At 42.3% G+C, this 25,580-nt stretch overlaps 1 protein-coding gene across 1 annotated transcript in view; it reads right to left on the minus strand.

The window, feature by feature from the left end:
- MAP4 (microtubule associated protein 4) overlaps positions 1–25,580 on the minus strand; it is a 166,785-nt gene that overhangs the window by 53,646 nt on the left and 87,559 nt on the right. The window contains 2 exon segments of the mRNA XM_056129475.1: positions 84–197; positions 5,658–5,780. Of these exon segments, the coding sequence (XP_055985450.1) occupies positions 84–197; positions 5,658–5,780 (237 nt within the window).

The following is a 25,580-nucleotide window of genomic DNA, read 5'->3' on the forward strand; positions in this document are numbered from 1 at the left end:
GAATGGCCCCAAAGACTCTTAAGCACTGCAGACTCACAACAATTACAAAGAAAAAGAAAAAAAAATAGTTGTATAAACCATACCATAACTGTCTTTCACGGGATCATTTTGTTCTGTAAATGCTGAAACATTAGTTGTTCCACTTGGAAGAAAGAGAAAATCATCCATTCTATCATCATGGTGTACCTTAAAGGGATCTGAAACAGAACAGAGAAGAATCCAAGCTCATTCCCAGTGACAACTAGAAAGTTGAACATTCCTACTATGCAATGAACTGATTAATTGCATATGTGACGTAAGTAGTACATTGAGATGTGAGTACTAGGCAATCAATATATTCATTACTCACTAATTTGTATGTTACATAGTTACAGCTTTGTATTATCTAATATCTAAATCAAAGAGCCAAAATACATATCAAACTCAAAGAACTAATACTTAATCTAAAATAATACTAAGAGTTAATTACAGACTTAATTATAGCTCCAAAGTATATTTCAGTAAACATTCATTTCAGGTTATTAAAAGAAGATAGCTAGAACAAGTGAAAAAGGGCTGTCTGAGTAAGAAAAGGTGAATAGCCCCTTGAGGTAAGAAATATTAAACTCCAGTGTCAGGAGTTAGCATGAGTATAGACACTCAAAACATCTGCAAGGGGCCAGAGAGATAACTCAACCTTAAGCACATATCTGCATGTGGGAGGCCTGGGTTCCATACTTGACACCATGTGGTACTCTTAAGTACTGCATGTCTGACCCCCTTAGCACAGAGTTAGGAGTTATCCGTGAGCACTACCAGGTTATGGCCAAAAAAACAAAAATCAGCTAAACTTGTTGTCTTCTAACATGGGGGGGAAGCTAGGGTACAGGATATGGCTCTACGTCAGTATGTGCAAGGTCAGTGAGAGGTCAATCCCTCAGACTTGGTCTTCCTCTGTGTCTCTGGACATAGTCTAGTCAGGTTAACCAAGAAATCTGTGCGTAGGACGTGACCTCACAATTTAGTATAATCTGAATTACCTTTAAGATTAGTCAAAACAACCGTAGAGGGTCATCAGTTCTTTGACACTGCCACTCCCATTCCTCCCTTCTCCACCAAAAAAAGAAAAACCAACCCTGCATTTAGAATTAGTTCCTTGGTGATGCTGCAATGACTCATTCTCTTATGGCACTTCAATTGTCAGAAGCAAATGCAAAGTCCAAACCTTAACAGAATGATCATTCTTGGTTCTGAGGTAGCTAAATCTGCCGTAAGGGACTTCTGGATTAGGAGAGATCATGCCATGAGAAACGTAAATAGCAGAAGGCAAACTGAGAAACCACTGGGAATGGAGGAAGTGCCTTATGCTGCTTCTTTAGAACATCAGGGGATTTGAAATTTGAGGAAGGCTATAAACATTCATTCTCCAGTCTTGACTTGGTTCAGGGTAGCTGCTGTTCATTTTGCCTTTCACACTTCCACTGAAGGAAAATGCTTAAAGAATTAGTGAGACTGTTATACACTTTTCACATTTAGAGTAAGAGATTGCTAAATCACATTTGAAAATAGAAGATTTTTTACAAAGTTCATTACACTTTATTTACTGGTTGTCTATAGCATGACATGTGTGCTCTTGAAAAACCAAAACTTATGAGGGGGCCACAAAAGATGGTGCTCAATGGGCTGAGCATTTGCTTTGCATGCAAAAAGGCTGGGTTTGATTTCCAGCACCACATGGTCCCCAAAACACTGCCAATGAGTGATCTGGGGGCACAAAGCTGTACTAAGTACCTGGTGTGGCCCAAAGAAAAACAAAAGCAAAAACCTAGAACATGGGTTGGGGATGTAGCAGAGTGGTAGAGTATTTTCCCTGTATGTGTGAGGCCCTGGGTTCCATTTCCAAGACCTTCGTGCTTCCCTCGCTCTACCCCCCCATTCAAGTCTCATACCCACAGCACTGTAACACCTAGTTTACATCTGGTGGCATCCTGGAAAGAGTGGCATGCCCCCCGCCCCCCAAAAAAAAGCACAAGTATAAGGTAGAGTTTAGGCTTTTTTTCCGAATGGGAGGGGAGTCCAAGATGGTGCTCAAGGGCCTTGACAGCTGCACCTGGCAATGTTCAGGGGACCATGTGGCGGCAGGAATCAAACTCAGGTTGAGCACATTTCAGGCATGCACCCTAACTGCTTTACTGTCTTCTGGCCACAGGAGTGAGACATGTAGAAGAGAGACACAGTTTAGTTAAAGTCAACAAAGGCCTTTGGTTAAATACATAATATAAAAAGATAGTATCAGTATATATTTATACATCATAGCTATAAATATATAAATATAAGACATAGTACTAAAATAATGTAATTTACATATTTAATATATGCTTATATGAAATTTATATATTTATGTAAATATATGTATTTTAAAAACTAAAAAAAAATGGGTAGGGACCCTTTCTCTGTTTACATTCTTTTCTTTGGTGTTCTTATCCTATCTTACAATTAAAAATTCTACATGGGACTAGAGAAATAGTATGGGGTTAAGGCACTTTGCATCCTTGTATCCTGCTAAAATTGGTTTGAATTCCAGGTACCACGCATGGTCTTCTGAGCACCAGCAGGGGCCACTCCTGAGCACAGAGACAAGAATAACCCGTGTTGTTGAGTATAGCCCAACTGCCCTCCCTTCCACTCCCCTGCTCTACAATAAAATAAAAATCCCATCAAGATCTAAAAGGGCCCGGGTGGGGGGGGGGCTGGAGCGTTATCACAGCGGGTAGGGCGTTTGCCTTGCACATAACCGAACCGGGTTCGATCCCCGGCATCCCATGTGGTCCCCTGAGCACTGCCAGGATTAATTCCTGAGTGCAAAGCCAGGAGTTACCCCTGAGCATTGCTGGGTGTGACCCAAAAAGAAAAAAAAAAAAGATCTTAAAGGGGTTTTCTATTAAGCGCCATCACTGGAAATCCTTTGTATTGTGGCTTGCTTAAATTACATAACTTTGGCGAGATCTGTGAGACAGTACTCAAATATGAAGCATCAACATTTTTTTCAACTGGTGCTGATCTGTACCTTTCTAAATTCTACAAGTGCAAAGAGAATGAACCGAGGGTTGGAGCAATAGTACAGTGGGTAGGGTGTTACCTTGCCTAACTGACCTGGATTTGATTCCCAGCATCCCATACGATCCCCTGAGCACTGCCAGGATTAACTCCTGAGTGCAAAGCCTATGGAGAAACCCTATGGAATACAGCAAGTAGGGCATCTGCCTTGCGTGTAGTCAAGTTGGAGTGATATCTGAGCACAGAGCCAAGAGTAAATCTTGAGCATTGCTGGGTATGCCCCAAAAACAAAATAAATAAAATTCCAATGATTATAAGCGGAGAGTTTCTAAGAATTGTTATGTCTCTTTTGAAGCACAGATCAAAGAAGCTCCACAAAAAGAATCATATGGACTGACAAACTGGCTTAAGTAGAATTTGTTGATGGGCCTTTTCTTTCCTTTCCTCCCATATTGGATGTTGAGGACTGAACCCAGGTTGGCTTCACCCTACCCACTGTATTATCTCTCCAGCCCCAAATACTCCTTCCTTCCTTTTTCAGTTTTTGGACCAACCCTGGCTATGCCTGGGCCTTACTCCTGGCTCTATGCTCAGGGATTACTCCTGGTGGAGTTTGAGGAATGATACAGGGTGTCAGGGATCCAACCTGGGTTGACCACATGCAAAGCAATTGCCCTATCCACCATACTATCTCTACAGTCTTCCAAATACACATTTCTTTAAGGGTGATTTAAGTGGCAAATAAACACATAAAGATATAATAAGAGAAACTGGAGAGATAGGATAGGGAAGTAAGGCGCTTGCCTTACATGTAGGTCCCTTGAGCACAACCATGAGTAATTCTTGAGGACAGAGCCAGAAGTAACTCCTGAGCATCACTGATATGGTCCAAAAATAAAGAAACAAAAGATAGCATGAACAGTCTCTAAGTAAATAAAAATTAAAGTCAGAATGAGATACCTACTGTGTTGGTTATAATTGAAAATAAGAGGAAAAGCAATACAAGAGCTGTCAATGCAGTGGAAGAACTGTAAACCTCATACATTACTGGCAGAAAACGTAAAACAATACAGTTGCTTGGCAAATCAGCTTGGCCGATCTGATTCAACAATTCTCATCTTTTCTTTTTCTGGCCAGGAGGGCGATAACTGTCATCTCAATACAATAAACATATCTACTCAACAACCAATTGAAAACATATCTACTCAACTCAATTTAAAATATCATTATTCATAATAGTGAAGAGAAAACAACCAATGAGCAGGTAAACAAAATGTGGTAATCCAACAATGAGTATTATGTATCTTTATGAAAGAATGAAATACTTAGTGATGAGTGAAATACTTATTGATGGGCTGGAGCGACAGCACAGCGGTAGGGCGTTTGCCTTACAAGCGGCCAACATGGCCGACCCGAGTTCGCTTCCTCCGCCCCTCTTGGAGAGCCTGGCAAGCTACCGAGAGTATCTCGCCCGCATGGCAGAGCCTGGCAAGCTACCCGTGACGTATTCAATATGCTAAACACAGTAACAACAGGTCTCATGATGGAGACATTACTGGGCCCGCTCGAGCAAATCAATGAAAAACGGGAGGACCATGCTTCTTCTAGTGATGTCACAAATCCAGTTACAAGACTATATGCTATCTGATTATATTCATATGAAACCACAAAATAAGTAAATTCACTGAGAAAAAAATAGATGGTGAGCCAGAGTGATAGTACAGTGGATAGGGCATTTGATTTGTTGACCCAAGTTCGATTCCCAGAATCTCATATAGTCCCCAAATCACCGCCAGGAGTAATTCCTGAGCATAGAGCCAGGAGTAATCCCTGAGCATCACTGTGTGTGGTCCAAGAGCCGTTTCCCCTCCCCACAGGAAGAAAAAAAAAAAAGTAGATGGTGATTGCACAGGATCAGGTGGATAACTCCTTATCTATCTGATCACTCCTCGGAGGGCAGTATCTAAAGAGAATAGGATTTCTCTTGTTTGTTTTGTTTTGGGGCACCGCCCAACAATGATCAGTGTTTACTTGACTCAGGAATTACTCTTGGCTTGACTGTTATGAGGCCCTCCTACAATTCATTCCTCCTACCACTTCCAGCTCTAGGAACGTTCTGCTTCCCAACTCTGAATCAGTTTGCATTAATGCAAATGATAATTAAATTATATGATGTAATTAAAAATTATAACAAAATGATAACTAAGTTATCAATTATGAGTTTTCTCTTCTATCAAATAAAAGCTGTATAGGTATATTAAGGCTCTCACACTATGCCTGCCACGAAATAAGGATGCAACAAATAGTACTACTGTTATTACAACAAATCTTTTCATTAGAATTAAGATACTAATTATTAGTCTTCAAATTCTATAAGTTTTAATTAATATGTTCAAAATAATTTTTGAATGGGAGAGAACTAGAAGGGTGAATGTGCCTCAAAAGAGATCTACTGAAAGGAAAAAGGGTCAAATAAATGTTCAGGAAAATAATCATACTTTGGCAATAAGCTGTATTTACAAGCTATATTTAGATTCAATGTTTTATCTAAATGGTAGTTGTGACTTTTCAGTTTTATGTAACAGTTCACATTCTGGAATTATAAGCGAATCTACACTTACCAGTTTCAACAGGATTCACCACTTGCTCAGATTCAAAGCCAAAATTTGTATTTTCGGGCCAGCTCTGGTTGTTCTGATAGCCCTGATAGGCCATTTTCTCTCCCAAGAATTCAGCTGGAAACCCTTAAAATAGAAACATGCGATTAAAGTTACACAAGGTAACATTGCTTTCTTCTCCATTAGATTAGAATAACAGTTTCTACACAGTATTAGAGGCAATACAATACAATTATACCTAGGGTACCTTCAGTAACTTAAAAAACATTCTTAAAATGTTTTTAAGAATGTTTTTTAATAAAAGAAATAAAAGTATAGAAGTATTAGTTTATATGGGTAAAAGTACTGCAAGGGACGGTCTGGTTAAAAACACATGAAAGACTTTTATTCACAAAAGAATAGTATAAAATTGTAGTTTAAAATAGTATAAAATTGGATAGATTTGTCAAAAACACTCAAGATATATGAATTTCAATGAAGCCAGATCTAAGTAAATCGAGAGATGAACTGTTCAGTTCCAAAAAAGGAAAGACTTAGTGATATCTCAAGGTAAAGCTCCTGTCTCAGAAGCTGAGACTTGACTTTCTTATCTATCACTTCCCCACATGCATCAAATACAATTCTAGCACCACTACCAAGATCTGTTTTTGGAGGCATCAACACAAAGTGTATGTGGGCACTGAAACTCAAGTGTGTGACCTGGGAGCAGCAGGTACCTGGGAGCAGGTACACAGTTCAGCCTTGCAGGGTGAAGGGGACGGAGAGTGAGTGAGCATGAAGGAGTGAGGAAGGGAAGATGGAAGGATGGATGGGATGGACAGAGGCACTCACTGATCAGGTTGGAGAGATAGGAGATAGGGGCTGACACATGGCAAACTGGGTTCAATCCCTGGCAACCCACCAGGTGTCATTCCTGAACACAGAACCAGGAGCACAGTTGGGTGTGGCCTCCAAACAGTTGTTGTTTGTTTTGGGTTAAACTCCACAGTGGTTGGGGGCTTGCACCCAGGGATCACTTCTGACAGGGTTCAGGGAACCATATGAGGTGTTAGGGGGTTGAAGCTGGGTCAGTGCATGCATGCAAGTGCCCTGTCCACTGTACTATCTTTCTCCACTCCTCCTACCTTTTTGGCAACAGAATTTTTTATTTTATTTTATTCTTTTTTAAATTTTTATTTATTTATTTTTGCTTTTTGGGTGACACCGGGCGATGCACAGGGGTTACTCCTGGCTCTGCACTCAGGAGTTACTCCTGGCAGTGCTCAGAGGACCATATGGGATGCTGGGAATCAAACACGGGGTCAGCTGCGTGCAAGGCAAACACCCTACCCACTGTGCTATTTCTCCAGCCCCAACAGAATTTTTTAAAAGATCGACAATTTCATACCATAATTTACATAAAAATACAAAAAAAACCCAAAGGAGATAAAATAATTTTAAAGAAAAAGATTGTTACCTGATTTTAAACTTTACTGTAAATGTACTGGCATAAACCACATATTAGATAAATGGAACAGAATAGATTTCAATAATGGTATAGAAAGAATTAGACACTCAGATAAGAAAGCACAGCCTTATCTAAGATCAGGCAAATATTTTTAGACCTATCATCAAAACCAGATACATAATTTAAGAAATAATATAAAAAATTTTAACTTTTAATTTTCAAAGACACCGTTAAGAAAATAGAGAAGTCATTGACTCGAGACTATAACTGCAAACTGAGAAAGGAAAGGGGCCAGAGCGATAGTATGGGGAGGGAAGCGTAAATTTACCCCTTTTTCCCATTACCTCTTTGATCAGATCTTTATTCATAAAAACATCCTTTAAAACAGCACCCCTTTAAAGAAACCAATTTGATCTCAAACACCGCAATTGGTCTACCAAGCATGGCCAGGATGAGCCCTGAACTTGCTGTCAGGAGAATCCTCTGAGAACCATTGGGTATGGCCCAAAACAAACAAACAAACAAACAACAACAAAACAGAAGAAAAATGTCTGCTGGGGTGGTAGAGGTAGTAAGGAGTAAAGGTATTTGCCCTGCTTCTTATTTCAGTTGCAATCCCAGGCACCAGTTATGCCAGAGGTTACTTCTGACGCAGAACCACAAAGAGTCCTGAGCTACCAATTGTGGCCACAGTGGTTGCTCCCACATGTTTTTTTTTTGAGGGGGGCTACATTCATGGTGTAATGTTTTGGGGCTACTCCTGGCGGTGCTCGAGAGCCATGAGGTGCTGGGGCTCACACAAAACATGCTCCAGCCCTTTGAGCTATCTCCCCAGCCCCTTAAAAATGTTTTAAATCGGGGGTATGGTGCCGCCAGCAGGTCAATCTGTACCTGTGAGGCGAGTGCATCAACAGCCTGATGGCGCCTTCAGACTTCCAGATACCCCAAAATTGCTGCTGTGCCTTTGGCCAGACCCCAAAAACTTGGGGCAAAGTTTACCAAGAAAGTCAACGGCCAAAAGTTAGGGTGTAAGTTAGGTATGTGGGAGAAACCCACAAACCACCTCCGGCTCAGCTATATAATTGGAGGCATGGCCTCTCTGGTTCCTGATCGAACTGCTTAACGGCTGTGATCCCAGAGACTCAGAAACAAATCTCGAAACCCAAAGGCTTTTGGCAGAAATGCGTCTGGTCCCTGCAGTAGGTTACCAGTGCTGGGCCACCCCAGGTGGGAATAGGTTTCGTGCCTTGGCCTGTTCCCCCTGGTGGCCCGGTGGCCATCATCCTCGAGCGGCCACTGGACAGTCAGGTTTGGGCCCACAGTGAGGAGGCACACGGGGTCTCAAGGGAAGGGGTGGAGCTGGCCCTATCTTCCCCATTCCAACAAGACCCGGAGTCACCGCCCATGAATGGCCTTTCTAGCTCCTGATCAAGCTGCTTAATGGCCATGATCCCAGAGACTCGGAAACAAATCTCGAAACCCAGAGGCTTTTGGCAGAAATTCATCTGGACCCCACAGTAGGTTACTGTCGCTGGGCCACCGCAGGGGGGAAAGGGTGTTGTCCCTCCTCTGCCTGCTCCCCCTAGGCAGCTTGGTGGCCACCATCCTCCGGAGGCCATTGGGCAGTCAGGTTTGAGCCCTCAGTGTTGAGACACATGGGGCCTCGCGGGATGAGGGTGGAGCCGGCCCTTTCCTCTCCACCCCAACGAGACCCCAAGTCGTTGCCCATGAATGGCCTTTCTGGCTCCTGCTCAAGCTGCTTAACAGCCACGATCCCAGAGACTTAGGAACAAATCTCGGAGCCCAGCAGGTTTTGGCAGAAATCCTTCCAGATTTAAGGGTTAAAATTTCGGAATTTCAAAATTGCGCGGCCACTACTGCAGCCAGGCAACATCATATGTTATTTATAACCAGCAATAGAAAAAAAATTGTCTACTGTTACCTTTTCAGCAGATCTGAGTGTTGGGGTAAAATCCCAAATAATAATGGTGGGTCTGGTGTCAAAATATTAAATGTAATCAAAGTAGAGAGAGAGTAATGTGGAAATCATCTGCTCCACAGGTAGGGGGAGGGTGTGGAATGAGGGTAAGGTAAAGGTAAAGGTCCTCCCGTTGTTCATTGATTTGCTCGAGCGGGCCCAGTAACATCTCCATTGGAGATTTTGTTGTTACTGTGTTTGGCATATTGAATGAGGGTATACTGGGGTTTTTGGTGGTGGAGAATGGGCACTGGTGAAGGTATGGGTGTTTTATTGTATAAAAATGAAAAAAAAAAAGTAAGGTGGAGTTCATACCCAATTCAATCAGCTAATCAGTGGCAGAATAAATAGTAGTACTCCTACATAAAAAAAGTTTTAAATCTTTTGAGTATTTTATGTTTATCACTTAAATGTTTATTATTTACACATTAATTTTGCCTCGCCAATACACTTTCTTTGAGGAATAAAGACCATGAATTTACCACTGTATTTCTTCTTAATTGCTAGCTCACTGCATGGCACAGAAGAGCATTCAACAAATAAGTTTCCATCAAAATAGCTACACGGGGGGCTGAAGAGATAGCACAGCAGGTAGGGCATTTGCCTTGCACGCGGCTGACCCGGGTTCAATTCCCAGCATCCCATATGGTCCCCTGAGCACCGCTAGGAGTAACTCCTGAGTGCAGAGCCAGGAGTAACCCCTTGCATCGCCAGGTGTGACCCCCCCCAAAAAAAAGGGGAAAAAAATAGCTACACGGTCACGCCAGTGATTATCCAGTGGGTAGAGTGCTTGCCTTGCACATCACCAACCTGGTTTTGATTCCTGGCATCCCATATCGTCCCCTAAGCAGCACCAGGAGTAATTCCTGAGTAGAGAGCCAGGAGTAACCCTTGAGCATCACTGGGTATGGCCCAAACCAGCAAACCCCCCCCCAAAAAAAAAGAAAATCCTGCAAGCTCATTATTTTGTGTTGCATGATTCATACTCTGCATGAATCTTTGTACTGTTTTGCTTTGGGGCCACACCCGGTGTACTCAGGGCTTACTCCTGGGCTCTCAGTGCTTGAAGACCCTGTAGAGAGCAAGGAATTTGAACCTGGATCGGCCACATGCAAGGCAAATACCCCTACCTAAGCTGTACTATTTCTCTGGCCCCAGTACACCCAACTTTTTGAAGAATGATTTATACTTAGTATGAAAGTAACTAGGAACTGTAGAACTTAACAGTCTATAATTTCTAAAATGTTAAAAGGCTGAGTGATTCTGTTTATATTTTTCATCCTTTGGTAAAATGCCATAGCTTTTATTAGAGAAGTGAGTATATTTTCTCCATATATGCTGGAGTAATACATCTGCTATTTTAAGAACATAGAATGCAGAAGGCATTTTTTATCTTCTCTACACGGAGGAGCTACAAGCATAATCTGGAGTACAGAAAGGTTCTGACCTGACCACAACACCCAAAAGGAGAGAGAGAACACAAGGGATTGCCCTGCCACAGAGGCAGGGTGGGATGGGAGGGATGGGGGTGGGAGGGATATTATCCATGGTGGTGGAAAATGGGCACTGGTGGAGGGATGGGTTTTTGATCATTGTGTAATCGAAACCCAAGCACAAAAAATTGTAAATCTACAACTGTACCTTATGATGTTTCACAAAAAAAAAAAAAAAGTTCTGACCTAATGTCATGTTTTAGGGAAAAAAAAAAAAAAACAGTGTCCTCCCTGGATCATTCTAGCATCCCCCAAAAGGTGGTATTGGGAAACATGGTCTCTAGAGTTAAAATCAGAATAGCCAGCCTCCAGCCAACAGCATTAATGAGCATCTTTGACAGGAGCTCATTTCCACATCCTTATTCAATGCTACTGACCTAGTTTTTCCTTCTTAGAACTCCACAGCAAAAGCAAGCAAATTCCATTCAGGAATAACAGTGGACAGAACAATTTTTTCTATTAATTGCGTACTCAAGAGAGTTAATTGCAGTTGAAAAAAAAAAGCCTCAAACAAGACACAAGTTATATAACACAACAGAAACAACCCTAGATACTTATCTTGGTTCTAAAACAGCAGAAAATATAGGGAGCAGCTTCTATGTCTTTCTTTCATTCTTTATTATTGTTTAAAATTTATAACTACTACACTTAATTGTGATGAGGGCCATGAAGTTCTGAGGATCAAAGGGTCTTACAATGTGCAAGGGTTGTGCTCCACCATCTGCATTCAAAGCAAGCACCTGATCTGTCTACTGCACTTTATCTCTCTAGCCCAAAGTATTTTTAAGTCTTTCAGATTTTTTAATTTTTGTTTTTAATTTTGGGGGGCTACACCTGGCAGTGTAGGGCTTATTTCTGTCTCTGCCCTCAGGAATCACTCCTGGCAGGCTCAGGGAACCATATGGGGTGCCAGTGATCTAACCTGGGTCAGCCTTGTGCAAGACAATACCCTACCCACTATACTATCGCTTCAGCCTCCTAAAAGTCTTTCAGTTTTAGCTGAATTTGATAAATATTGGTAGCTATAACCCATATATACTCATATCAAAGGGTTTTAGAGTAGTTAATAATTTTGTAAATAGTTTCATTAAGGAGTAATGAACATAAAGTAAGTTACAAATATCTGGGATAAGGTTAATAGTGCAGAGACTTAGAGCATGTGTCTTGTCAATGTAGGGTCATGAGTTCAAAGCCCTTGTGTTCCACAGGTATGACATACAATCCTGGCAACTGTGCTAAATGTTTAACCCTGACAGCTCTGCTATTTGTAATATCCAGGTGCTGCAAGTGATTTCTGGCTGCAACATAGGCAGATATGTGTGAGCCCTCCTCCCCCAAACACACACACTCAAACACACAAACACACACAGAGTGGCCACAACTGAAAGATGAGCAAACACCACAACCAGAAAAAGGCTCCTCTGTCAAGCATATAGTGAGCAACATGGCAGCTCCCAGGAGTAGTAACACAACCATAACTGATGTGTCTTAACTGAAGTGCTATACTGGGTGAGTGCATGCAAGAACTGCAACTAATGGTGCAAAATCTGTGACACTAGCTAGTGTGCAAACACTACTACAATAATAAAGGAAAGATGAGATGAAATTTTAAGTTAAACATATTTAACACATGCAATTTTATAAACTTCAAAATATGATGCTCTAAGGGTGAGTATATTCATTATACCAACAGTTTGTTTTTTGGGCCACACCTAGCTGTGCTCAGGGGACCACAATGGGTACCGGGGATTGAACCCAGGTCTGCATGTGCAAGGGAAACACACCACTGGATGTAATTATCTCTAAGGTTCCAGTTTCTAAATTTTTAAGCATGAAAATTGTCCTGATCACCTGATCACTTGATATCCCGTTACTCATCGATTTGCTCGAGCGGGCGCCAGTAATGTCTCCATTCATCCTGTTGTGTGCTAGCGTTGCCCAATGGCATCTGCTCATTCTAGGAACACAAAGAGACTCAAACTGATCGTTCAGGGTCTTGACGAAGAAGTCTGACCATCTCGTAGATGGGAGGCCACGTGATCTTTTGAAGTCCCCTGGAATCTAGTCAGTAATAGCTCTAGTCCAGCAGTCGTCTCTGAATCTCATTACGTGTCCAGCCCATCTGATTTTTGATGCCTTGGCAAACGAGACAACATCCCTGATTCTTGAGCATTGATGGAGTTCAGAACTCCAGATTCTTTCTCTCATTTGAGTGAAGTGTGATACTCCAAGCATAGCTCTTTCAATTCCTCTTTGAGAGACCCAAATAGCGTTCTCATCCTGTTTTCGTAGGGCCCAAGTCTCTGAGGCACATGTTAATGCAAGAAGAACAGTGGAATTGAAGAGATGTGCTCGGAGCTGGAGGTTCTTCATCCTCTTAGTTATTTCTTTGATGCTCTTGAAGGCGTTCCAAGCCGTTCTCTTCCTCCTGCGCAACTGAGGTGGCCAGGTCATTTGTCGTGTTGACTTATCGACCTAGGTACACATTACTGTTGCATTAGGAGATGGTCGTTCTGTTGAGAGTGAATTGAATGTCAGGAACAAGACTGTTTCGCATGAACATTGTCTTTGTGAGATTCAGCTCTAATGCGACCTTTCCACACTCATGGTCGATGTTGGCCAGCATTTGTGCCGTTTGGCTGATGTTTGGTGTTATTAGAACGATGTCATCAGCAAAGTGGAAGTGGTATAGCTGCTGACCATCTATCTTCACTCCCATTCCTTCCCATTCCAGTTTTAACATGACGTTCTCAAGGGTGGCACTGAAAAGTTTCGGTGAAATAGTATCACCTCGCCGAACCCCTCTCTTGACATCGATGATCACTTCTTTGTAGAATGGTGAGATCCTGGTAGTGAATCCGTAATACAGCTCACAGAGGATCCTGATGTATTGAGTTTGAACGCCCTGATTGGCTAGGGCTTTGATGACCGCTTCTGTCTCAACAGAATCAAAGACCTTCTTTAAATCAATGAATGTTAAATAGAGTGGCATCCTGAACTCCCGAGACACCCCAATAAGCTTGGTTATCGTATGGATATGATCAATCGTGCTGAATCCTTTTTGGAACCCAGCTTGCTCACATGGTTGTCCTTCATCTAGCGTTCTGTCAATCCTATTCAGGATGACTCGAGTGAACAGCTATGTAGATGACAGACAATAGGCAGATTGGGCGATAGTTGCCAATGTCGTTAATGTCTCCCTTCTTGTACAGTAGTACAGTCCTGCTGGTTTTCCATTGGGACGGAACCTTACATTCAGACAGGTAGTGTGTGAAGAGCCGAGCCAGTGTATTGATGAGTACTGACGGTAGGTTCTTCAGGTGTTCAGGTCTGACCTTGTCTTTGTTTCTTTACCGTCGAGATGGCGTGTCGGATTTCGGAAGGGAGAACGTTGGGAAGACATATCCATCCTGCGGAATTTGGTATGTGGGCAGGTGGATGTGGCTATTAAAGAGACCTGAGTAGAAGTCATGAAGATGTGGTAGATCCATCAGGACATCGGAGGGCAGTCATCTTGTAGTTGGTGAAGGACAGGCGGGCGTTATGAATGCTTTTCCCAGCTTCTGCCACATCTACCAGCACTCCTGCTCTTCTCTCTTTGAGATCTTCCTTGATTGCTTCTCTGCACTGCTTTGCAAGCTCAGATGTTCGCTTGTGGTTGCCTGAGGCATGCGCCAAGCCACATTGGCAAATAAACTCAAGAGTTTTCGAAGACAGGCTTTTTTTGTGGCTATCTCTTTCTTGGCATTCCTCGCACAATCATGGATGTGCTGAACCAGTTGACCGTATTCTTTGTCAATGTTGTCAATGACAGCATCTTCCCATGTTGCCACCACAGTACAAAAAAAATCTCTGCTCTGATTTAGTACTGCCTAATAAAAGACCATTACCGGGCCAGTGATGTAGCTCTATAGAAGAGTGCACAACTTATGTGTGTCCAATCCCTGGCAGTGCAAAGAAGGAATAATCTAACATGGTAATCACCTGATACAGTAGTTTCTATCTGCTTTGGAAAAAGTAATGAAAATATGAAAACTCTTTGTCAGCCACTGGTCTTAATTATATCTAGAGTATGCTAACTATATACACATATTCCAAATCTTCAGTTGAGTGAGATTCTACTTTTGTCCTGGCAGGAGATCAATGTTCTTTAAATCAAATCCTGCAAGGTATCCTTTAACTCAACTATTCAGAATTTCAGATTCATCCATTTCAGCTGGATGACTATGTCAAACTACAGTTTTCTTTAACCAAATTGAATGCATCAAACACAACAAAGACACCATCATTTTAATGCTTCCTTAAACTGCACTTAATTCATTCAAGAATGAATGGAATCTATGTATGCACCTATAGTATGCACAGGTTCCAGCAATAAATAATAAAATGTGCCTCATTCCAGCATTTTTTCTTCTCACCTTGCCCCTGTGGTGCAGTTAGTGAGACAGCCAGTCGAATCTGTCCTCATAAAGTCTGGCACCTAGCCAGTTTGCTAGTGAGTTTCATCATGGCTACCCAGGGTCTTTTTCTAGAGTTTTACTGGTCCCCCAGATAGTACCAGTAGGCGTCAGTCTAGAACTCTGGCATCTAAGGAACTTCACAATCCAGTGCATTACAATTTCTTCTGGAAGATGTGATAGATCTTCCAGAATCTCTATTGCAGCTGGTATCTGAGACTATCTTTACTGGAGAAAAACAAGATGGTCTAGCATGATCCAATACAACCACTGCTACTGCCTTTGACTTTTTTTTTTTGGTTCGTGAAAAAATGTCTTTTTCCCCAATACAAATTTGCAAAGGACACCAGATGCATTTCATTTTTGACTCTGAACCTTACCTCAGAGTTCTAACTACTATCCTACCACAGAGATGTTGAACATGAAATAAAAAAGAAAAAAAATCACTGGCCCACTATGTTTACATTTTACCAATTGGGTCTGATGAGTAGAAAGTAGCAAATACAGATAGTTTAGTAAGATATACTGCAAGGTAGAAGATGGGAAATAAACTACCAAATGAGACTTGCCATACTAAGTACCTGAACCAATGGTCCCATACATACTAAGATTTAACTTTCACAATGAATGATGTATTACTTATTACTGTTTATAACACCAAAATAAAAATAGAGGTAAGATACCTGATAGGGCTTTTTGGATTCTGGAGATAAATGTAACACATCTGAGTATACCAGTTGTTTGGGAGAAGGGGGATAACTGATTTTTTATAGATTTTTTTTGGGGGGGGGGAATCTATATCCTCTAAGGAACCAGATTTCATCTTTGGAAAAAAAGCTTCAGGCTTATTATTAGGAGTTGGTAGACTAAATGCCTAACCAGAAGCATAATAATACCAATGATCTGAGTTTCTCATTACAGACTAGGTGCAATCCAATTACCTTGCTATTCAAGTGGAAATAATACATAAAACAACAAAATTAAACAGACTCAAAGATGGAAGTAAATCCCGTAAGCAAGGGGCTCAGACTCCTTCAAACTGAGGCCTGTTACAGTGCCACATTGCCCGTAACCTATGTCAACACTGCCTTCAGAGAGTTTCATGACCAGCTGAATAAAGCAGAAAAATCCAGCCTCGTTTATACATGAAGGAGCAAAATATGCCAGCAAGAGATGCCAGCACCACAGAACAAAATGCCCACTTAAACATGAAAAGGCATTAACTACAGAGGAAGTCCTTCATAAGCAGATTGACAAAAAGACAAACTCAGTGACTATCAGTCACAATCTTTTCCCCAACCATGAGAGAACTTCTTTATGGACCCATGAAATAGTGATCACAGTGGCAAGGAGAGAGGCTATGGATGGGTTCAACAACATGACCTTCCACTAAACAAGACTGACCTGTCTTAAGTTACTGCCACGTACTTAATCTGTCAATAAGCAGTCCAATAAGTCACCAATATGGTACCATATAGGGAGATTATACCACTTGATAGCAAGTTATTAAACTAATTTTTTTCCCTTTTGGGGAAGGGGGTAGAAAATAAGGGTTAACTTAGGGAGAGACTGAGTTAAAGAGAAGCAGAGACTGGTCCTTACTGGATTAGACATATACTCTGGCTATTTCTTGGTCTATATGTCTATAGCACCAGCCACTAATTTACAAATGTCTAATTTATTGATGGTCCTGTTCTCATTCTTCAGAAGTAATTACTAGTGGTTCTGTTCCCACTGTTCAGAGCTGATTGATGATAGTCCTATTCTTATTTTTCAGAAATGAGTTTTGGACAGAGACCAAAACTGCACAGACAAAAAAATTATCAAGAACTTTCTCATGGTATATAGCCAGGGCTCCTTGATTATAACTGACAGCTACCTCTTGCTATGCTCCACCCCTTCGAGCTATTTCCTGAGTCACCCTTCTCACAGTTTTTGATGTCCACTCCTGACAACTTAAGATTTGCTAGTTTGAAATTCTTAAGTCTCCAAAAATGAAATATATCTACCAGAAAGTTTAGCTATGGTTCAACTGAATTTGAAAATAAGATTTCTATCAGGCGACTTGGAACTTCTTTTTCTACTCAACCATCAGGCAGAAAAATGGGTTACTCTGCTGGCTAGAATGATCAATCCTGATTACTCAGGAAAAGCTGGGCTACTGCTTCACAATGAAAAAATATAGGACGTGCCTGGAGCCTGGAATTCTCTGAGGCCTCTCTTAACACTTTCCTGTCCACAAGAAAGATTAATGGAAAGACATCATGACTCAAAGAAAGCCACATATAAGGGAACAAATGATTGAAATGTGGGGTGATCTGACCAAGCAAGAAACCTCTTGCAGCTCTGCTGAGGTTAAGGAAAATATAAAATGGGTATCATAGGTATCAATTATGAACTTATGGTTAATTACAAAAATGAGAATCATGATGGCCTTTTATTTTTTGCTACATTTTGTTTATGTTTAAATTTTCTTCTATACATCTTTACATTGTATGCTATCAAAAGTTTAGCTTTACAATCTCTTGATAAGAGTATAAGCAATACAAGTGTTACTTAGGGATGATCATTATATCCTGCAACAGATACGCAGGACTAAGTTTCCTCATGATATGAGATAGTTGTATCTTGTTAGCTGGAAATCCAGGAATTATTAATAAAAACTTAAATGTACGGTTAAAAAGTGTGGACTGGGGCTGGAGCAATAGTACGCGGGTAGGGCACTTGCCTTGCATGCAGCCGACCCGGGTTCGATTCCCAGCATCCCATATGGTCCCCTGAGCACCGCCAGGAGTAATTCCTTAGTGCATGAGCCAGGAGTAACCCCTGTGCATTGCCAGGTGTGACCCAAAAAGCAAAAAAAAAAAAAAAAGGAAAAAAAAGTGTGGACTGAAGGAGTAGACTGTGCCAGTTGAATGTGATGCCTCATAGCTTAAAATCTCCCCTTCACAGCCTTTACTGTGATCACAGAACCAGACCCTATGAGTATTTCTCCTATGCCAGCTTAGTAGACAATGCTGGAGAAAGGGTCTACTGCTTCTGGTGTGTTTTTCTACCCTCTTGCTCCAAAGGAGACCTACCAGTGTGTACAACACGCCGTGGTACTCAACCCCAATAATTTTTAGTGGACAGACCTGAGTCATTTTCATAGAAGTTCCACTGCTGGCCCCAAGCTGACTTCCCCAGGGATTCAGAAAAACCTCCACGAGCCATTCAATGAAGAAATCCAAGATGAGAAACAGTTTGGAAAGAGAAGGTCATGCTCCCCCAAATTCCTTTCCTTATGTTAGCCACTCTTTTTTTTTTGGTCTTTTTGTGTCGGTCACACTTGGCAATGCTCAGGGGTTACTCCTGGCTCTGCACTGCACTCAGGAATTACTCCTGGTGTTGATTGGGGACCATATGGAATGCTGGGATCAAACCTGGGCTGACTACATGCAAGGCAAATGCCCTCCCAGCTGTGCTATCTTGCTCCAGTTCCTGCTACTCCATCTTACAGATAGTATATGCTCCCTATATATGCCATTCCCATATAGCTTAAGAGTTCTCTTTACCTTCCAGTAATTAATTCCCTGATTAAAATACTATATGGATTTGTCTTCTGACTAGAATCTGATACAGATAGTGAGAATCAAAAAACATATGGGATAGAGAGATGGATCAAAGGGCTGGATAGAATACTTTATGTGCAAGTGTAGGGGTTCACATTTGCATTCCTATGTTCATAATAACAAAAATCTGGAAATAAACCTACTGTCCAAGAACAGATGACTGAATAAAGAATCTATGGTACACGGGTCAGCAAGATAATATAGCAATTAAGGTGGTTGCCTTGCACACAGCTAACCCGGTTTCGATCAAGTAACCCATATGGCCTCCCAAGCACTGCCAGTAGCAATCCCTGAGCACAGAGCAAGGAATAAGTCCAGAACAACTGCGGGTATTCAGGTCCACACCCCCCTTCCAAAAAAAAATAATAAAGGTGGGGCCAGAGCAACAGTGCAGTGAGTAGGGCATTTGCCTTGCAGGTGGCAGACCTGAGTTAGATCTATGGCATCCCATATGTTCCTGTGAGCACCGCCGGGGTAATTTCTGAGTGCAGAGGCAGTCGCAACCCCTGAACATTGCCAGGTGTGTGACACAAAAAAAGAAAACAACAAAACAAAAAAGTAACCCCCCCAAAAAAAAAACAGGTAAAAGAAAGTATAGTATATATACACAACAGAAAACTACTTGGGTATAAGAAAAGATGAAATCATGCAATTTGTTGCTACGTGGATGGATCTGGAGAGTACCAAACTGAGTGAAGTTAGAATAAAATTAGAAGGGGGGGCTGATGGGAGATACAGGGAACATTGGTGGTGGAGAATGGGCACTGGTGGAAGGATGAGTACTTGATCATTGTAAGAGTGAAACATAAGCACGAAAGTTTGTAAGTCTATTTGGTTTTTTTTGTTTTGTTTTTGTTTTTGGGTCACACCTGGCGATGCATAGGGGTTACTCCTGGCTCATGCACTCAGCAATTACTCCTGGCAGTGCTCAGAGGACCATATGGGATGCTGGGAATTGAACCCAGGTCGGCAGTGTGCAAGGCAAACGCCCTACCTGCTGTGCTATCACTCCATCCCCAAATTTTTTTTTTTTTTTTTGCTTTTTGGGTCACACCTGGCGATGCACAGGGGTTACTCCTGGCTCTGCACTCAGGAATCATTCCTGGCAGTGCTCAGGGGACCATATGGGATGCTGGGAATTGAACCTGGGTTGACCGAGTGCAAGGCAAACGCCCTACCTGCTGTGCTATTGCTCCAGCCCCCCCAAAAGTTTGTAAGTCTGTAACTATCTCACGGTGATTCATTAAAAAATAAAAAATAAATAAAAAATAAATTAGGAGAGGGACAGGTATGACAGAGAATGATTTATTTCGTATGTGGGGTATAAAGAAACATAATAGGGGAATAACAAATGTCCCAAACAATAGAAAGTGAGAACAATAGAATAGAAAGTCTTGAGTAGGAAGTAGACATTGGGGGAGAATGTGGTGCTGGAATGTTTTTTCTGTCTGAAACTCTTACCATTAACAGTATTGTAAGTCATGGTGCCAAGAATTTAAAAAATAAAAATAGTGGTTCAGTTTGTGGCATTGCATTGTTTCCCGAGTACTACCAGTAGCAACTCCTGAGCACTGTCAGATGTGGCACAAAAATCAGTGAAACATTATATTCACACTGTGGAGAGGGGAAAACTCGAGTTTAATCCACAGATTCAAAGACACATTTAATCTTAATTAAAAGGATATTTATTAGATGCAAGGCAGAACTTACAGCGTCTCTACTGCTTAGCACCAGCAGAAGCAAAAGCATCATATGATCACCATTTTACAAAAAAAAAAACACTAAAGACCCAAAATACAAAACAACAAGAACAACAACAAACTCATGGTACCATATGGGATACTAGGATTGAACTCAGGTCTGTTTCATGCAAGCAAGTACCCTACCCACTGTACTATCCCTCCAACCCCCAAAATACCAAATTTAACAACAACAAAAAAATTATCAATGAAAACGGTAAGAAGGTTAATGTCAACACAATTTTAACAACTGATACAATTTTAAAGGTTTTTGTTTTTATGCTACACCCAGTGGTGCTCATGGCTACTCCTGGCTCTGCACTCAGAGATGATTCCTGACTGGGCTCAGAGATAATATGGGGTTCTGGGGATCAAACCTAATACGACTGCATGCATGGCATGTGCCTTATCCACTGTAACTCTCTACCTGATCTCCAATTTACAACTCTATTTCATCTCATTTTATTTTACTTATTTTTATAGTAGCAATACCCAGCAGGGCTGGGGTAGGGGGTGAGGGGCCAATTCCAGTGACGCTCCACCCACTACTGTGCACCTGATTGTGTGTTTTCAAAAGGCCGGTGGTGCTCTATTTCTCTCGCCGCCCAAGTTCAGTGGTCTCGGGCCACTTCCCTCACCCCGGGGAGGTCGATGGCAATGTAGGCGAAGGAATGAACAAGGACCAGGCTGGTCGGTATTAACTGTAGTGTATATTCCAATCTTCACTCCCCTTCTGCTTCTCTCTCTCAAGCCTGAGCCCCTCTCACCTCCGACTTTGCCCTCTGGAGCCCGAGCCCGAGCCTGAGCCCATGCCCCAGTCTCAGCCTCCGTCTCCGCCCCCGCCTGCTCAGTTCTCGCCTCCTTGCTCCCTCAGAGCTTACAGTCTTAGTTTATATAGTAATCATGTAAGGTGGTGACACAAAGGTGGGTTGAACATATCAACAAAGAGATGTAAAACCACTCCTAAACTCACAGATAAAAATCTCATCTAAACAGATTATTCCAGATTACTAGGAGATGGTTCAAGGGTGGGATCCCAAAGAGGGTGTGTTCTTACCTCAGGTAGTAATCTACTTAAATAGTTGTAGTAAATCTACTTCCAATATTTCTAGCAATGTCATTCTGCATGAGCACAGTAAGAGATATAAACTTACAGTTTGGTTCTTCCTGAGGATATCTCACTATATATTCCACAGTCCTCAGGCCAGGTTAGTCTTCCTAGCCCCACCAGGGTCCTAGTCTCTCGTTAATTATCTTTGGATCATGACAGCATGGGATTACACAGCGCCAGGGGGCCAGGTGGTGGGTGTGACCCCCGCCTACTGGAATTTGGAGGATCTGGGTGGAAGATGCTCGACACCAATCCGAGTAGGCTTGGAGGTCTCGGCCCCGGAACCCGCGTGGCTTTGTCCCTCTGTCAGTACCTTCATGTGTGCGGAGAGTGGTCTCAGCATGGTGGTGGAGAACAGTGCAGTCTTCTGCCCCCGCACCTGGGTGTTCCTCGCCAGGGCCCCTTGGAGGGGAGCGGGTTGAGCTTTCCTCCCCGCCCCAACCAGGGCTCCGGCAGCCGAAGACCTCCAGGACCAGCCACCACCATGCTGAGACCACTCTCCGCACACATGAAGGTACTGGTAGAGGGACAAAGCCACGCGGGTTCCGGGACCGAGACCTCCAAGCCTACTCGGATTGGAGTCGAGCATCTTCCACCCAGATCCTCCAAATTCCAGTAGGTGGGGGTCACACCCACCACCTGGCCCCCTGGCACTGTGTAATCCCATCAGCGGCCAAGACTCAGAGACTATAAAATCCAGATCCTGGAACCACGCGGCCGCATTTGCGGCCGCGCCACATCTTATCAGAACTTTTTTTTTTTAATGACATCTTATTGTCTCATTCCTACTTTGGACAAACTTGCAGGCTATCGAATGTAGCCTGCCCACAGGGCAGAGTCTGGCAAACTCCCCGTGGCGTACCAAATATGCCAAATACCAGTAACAATGATGGGTCTCATTCTCCTAAAGAGCCTTGAATATAATCTCAGGGCTAGGATGAAAGAGACGTTACTGGGGCCTGCTCGAGGCAATCGACGAATAACGAATAACATGACAGCATTTGTCCATGATGATGCCCTCAACTTATAGTTGAGTATAGTGGTGCTTTGGCCTGGCCCATTTCGATGCCAGGGTAGCTCACAACTTGCCCTGGGTCCATTCAGTCCCTCGTTGGGACCCTGCTTTGGGGGTGCTAGGAACTAAGGGCAACTGAGTCAAGAAAGCAGATGCCCAGGAGTAAATATTATTCAGAGTCAATCAACTCCTAAGTTAATATTAACTGTCTTCCTGTGTCCATACAGAAAGGACATTGCTTTAAGACATAAATTACAATACAAATTCAGTGTTCTTAGAAGGATCTGATCTTACAAGCTAACAGAATCTGATTAGGGAGAAAAGGTGATTAGGTGGCTGGGGAGGAGAGCACAGAGAAGAGTTTACAGATAAACAGAGGAATGGGAGTGACTTGGGAGCACTGTGATGGGTGTAACCTGACAAACCTAAGCTCCCTGAGGCAAGGAAGAAAGGACAAACCAATATTATCTTACACCCGATGACCTAGTGCTCAGAGGAATCATGAGTACTAGTGCTGCTGGGGAAGTATGGAAACCAGGATCAAACCCTAGGCCTTGAACATGCCAGGCATGTCAAATTGGGCTATCTCACCAGCTCTCTTATCTCAATTTCATTTGCTGAAAAAGGAGTGGAGAATCAGATGTGCCAGGTTTCTACAATGACCAAGTACTAAGCTAATTTTCTTTCCCCAAAATATCTCTGTCTATGAATCTTCAAAGATTCACCTTCAATCTGTTGTCTAGAAATAGCGTACCTCCGAAGAAAAATGGACACAGATATGCTCTAATTTAATTAAAATGGTATCATCCAATCACTTAAATAGGAAAGTTCACTGATGGCCAGAGAATTATTTATTAATAAAAGCATTTACAGGGTTTAATCTATAAAAGAACTATATGAAAATTAAGTCATCACCCAATATTGTATTACATTTATTAACCCCTTTAAGAGTTACAAAGGACTCAAGTATTTTCTTTCTCTTAATGCCAGCAATTACTTTATCACACATGGGGGGGAGGGGAGAAGGAGCGGCTCCACCCCATTCTGTGAAGCCCGACATGTCTCGTCACTGTTAGCCCATACCTGACTGTCCAATGGACTCTGAAAGATGGTGGCCACCGGGCTGCCAGGGGGAATAGTTGTAGGGACAACACCTTTTCCCACCTGGGGTAGCCCTGTGCTGGTAGCCTAATGCAAAGTCTGGACACATTTCTGCCAAAGGCCACTGGGTTCTGAGATTCGTTTGTGTGTCTCTGGGATCATGGCCATTAAGGAGCTCCTCACTTCCCGACCTTTTAAGGTTCATCTTTTACTTCAACTATGGCTGCTGCATCCAAATGTATGTAGGCATGATTTGACAGTACTTTATTTCAACCAAATAAGTGTTCTATGTCTCCTGCCATCTCTTAATGTCAGAGACAAGACTATCTTGCAGCCTGTTAAGCTCCAAGTACAAACCAACCAAATGTACAGTTAATTGAGAGATGGCAAATATAGTCAATATTGCTATCCAGTTCATATCTTGAGTGGAAAAGTCTGAGTCTATAGATTCCCTCAGATGTCCTCTTTATCCATGGAAGTAATTAAGTGAAAAATACTTCTGTTAGAATCCATGAAATAGTGCTGGGGCTTATAAATGGTCAGAAATCGTATTTGGTACTTACATATGGTAAGTACCAAAGTTTTGGAGAGAGCGAGGGGGAGATACAGAGGAGTGAACACTGGCAAGGACCAAAACCAAAAAAAAAATGGACACAAGGAAAGGAAATGAGATCCTGGGAAGCATGTGTTCAAGCCCCACAATGAACCCTGGTGAGCACTAGAGTCAACTAGTGTGACTTTCAATGAGCATTATGTGCAAGTACCACGCCAAAGAGTGCAAACCTCACGGGGCACCTCAGTTGGGTGTACAAGTTCTACAACCTGATATGCAAATCCATGTGCAAGAGGCACCATAGCCATGTGAGTTTGTGTGCGTGTGTGTGTGTGCGCGTGTGTGTGTGTGTGTGAGAGAGAGAGAGAGAAACCCTAGCCCCTTATCATAATAACTAAGAAGGGAAGGAAGCCTTAAAAAACAAAAAATAAATACTCTATTACACTTGATTTTCTTCTTTGTAAATTTCTTTCCCAGTTTTCCACCTTAGATTCCTGGAATCACTTCTCAAAAGAAATGACCTACATGCAGAACCAGAGAGATAGTATAGTAGTTAAGGGGCTTGGCCTTGCATGCAGTTAAACCTGGTTCAATCCCCAGCACAGTATTGGGCCCCCAGCACTGCTACACACAACCCATAAGCACAGAGCCAAGAGTAGTCTTAAACACTTTCAGGTGTGGCCCACCACCACCCCACCACCACCACCAAAAAAAAGAGTAACAAAAACAATACCTACATGCAAAGTCCTTGCCTCAGCATAGACTGCCACCACACTTAGTATGTACGAACATTCACTGTTATGTGACATAATGTAGTAGAGTACAGAATAGCTAATAAGACAATCCAACATTACAGATGTACTTTTCTGATAACAATTCATCTTTTAGGAAGCTAGGAAGACGGCTCAGGAGCTAGAGACACATTTATAAGTAGACGCCTTGGGTTCAATTTCTGGTACTGCATAGTCTCCCAGCACCATTTAAGAGTGGGTCCTGAACACTGTAAGTCATAGCCAAGAGCCAAAGAAAATCCATTATTTTGGTTACTCAATTTTTTCTAATGTAATAAAGAGCATAGGACTTATCAGACTAGGTTCAATTCTGAACCCTATTAAACTAACTCAACTTTTTCAAAAGAAGAATTAATTTACTGTTTAGACACTCAAAAAAGAGTGTTACAGATTCTATTTTTTTACTTTTGCTTTTTGGGTTATACCTGGCAATGCACAGAGGTTACTCCTGGCTCAAGCACTCAGGAATTACTCCTGGCAGTGCTCGGGGGACCATATGGGATGCTGGGAATCGAAACTGTGTTGGCCATGTACAAGGCAAATGCCCTACCCGCTGTGCAATTGCTTCAGCCCAGTTATCCTCATTATTAACGAGACATCTCGGAGAGAAAATTCTGTCCAAGTCTAGAT

Source organism: Sorex fumeus, unplaced genomic scaffold (assembly GCF_029834395.1).
Source record: "Sorex fumeus unplaced genomic scaffold, SorFum_2.1 ptg000072l, whole genome shotgun sequence".
NCBI classification, from domain to species: Eukaryota; Metazoa; Chordata; class Mammalia; order Eulipotyphla; family Soricidae; genus Sorex; species Sorex fumeus.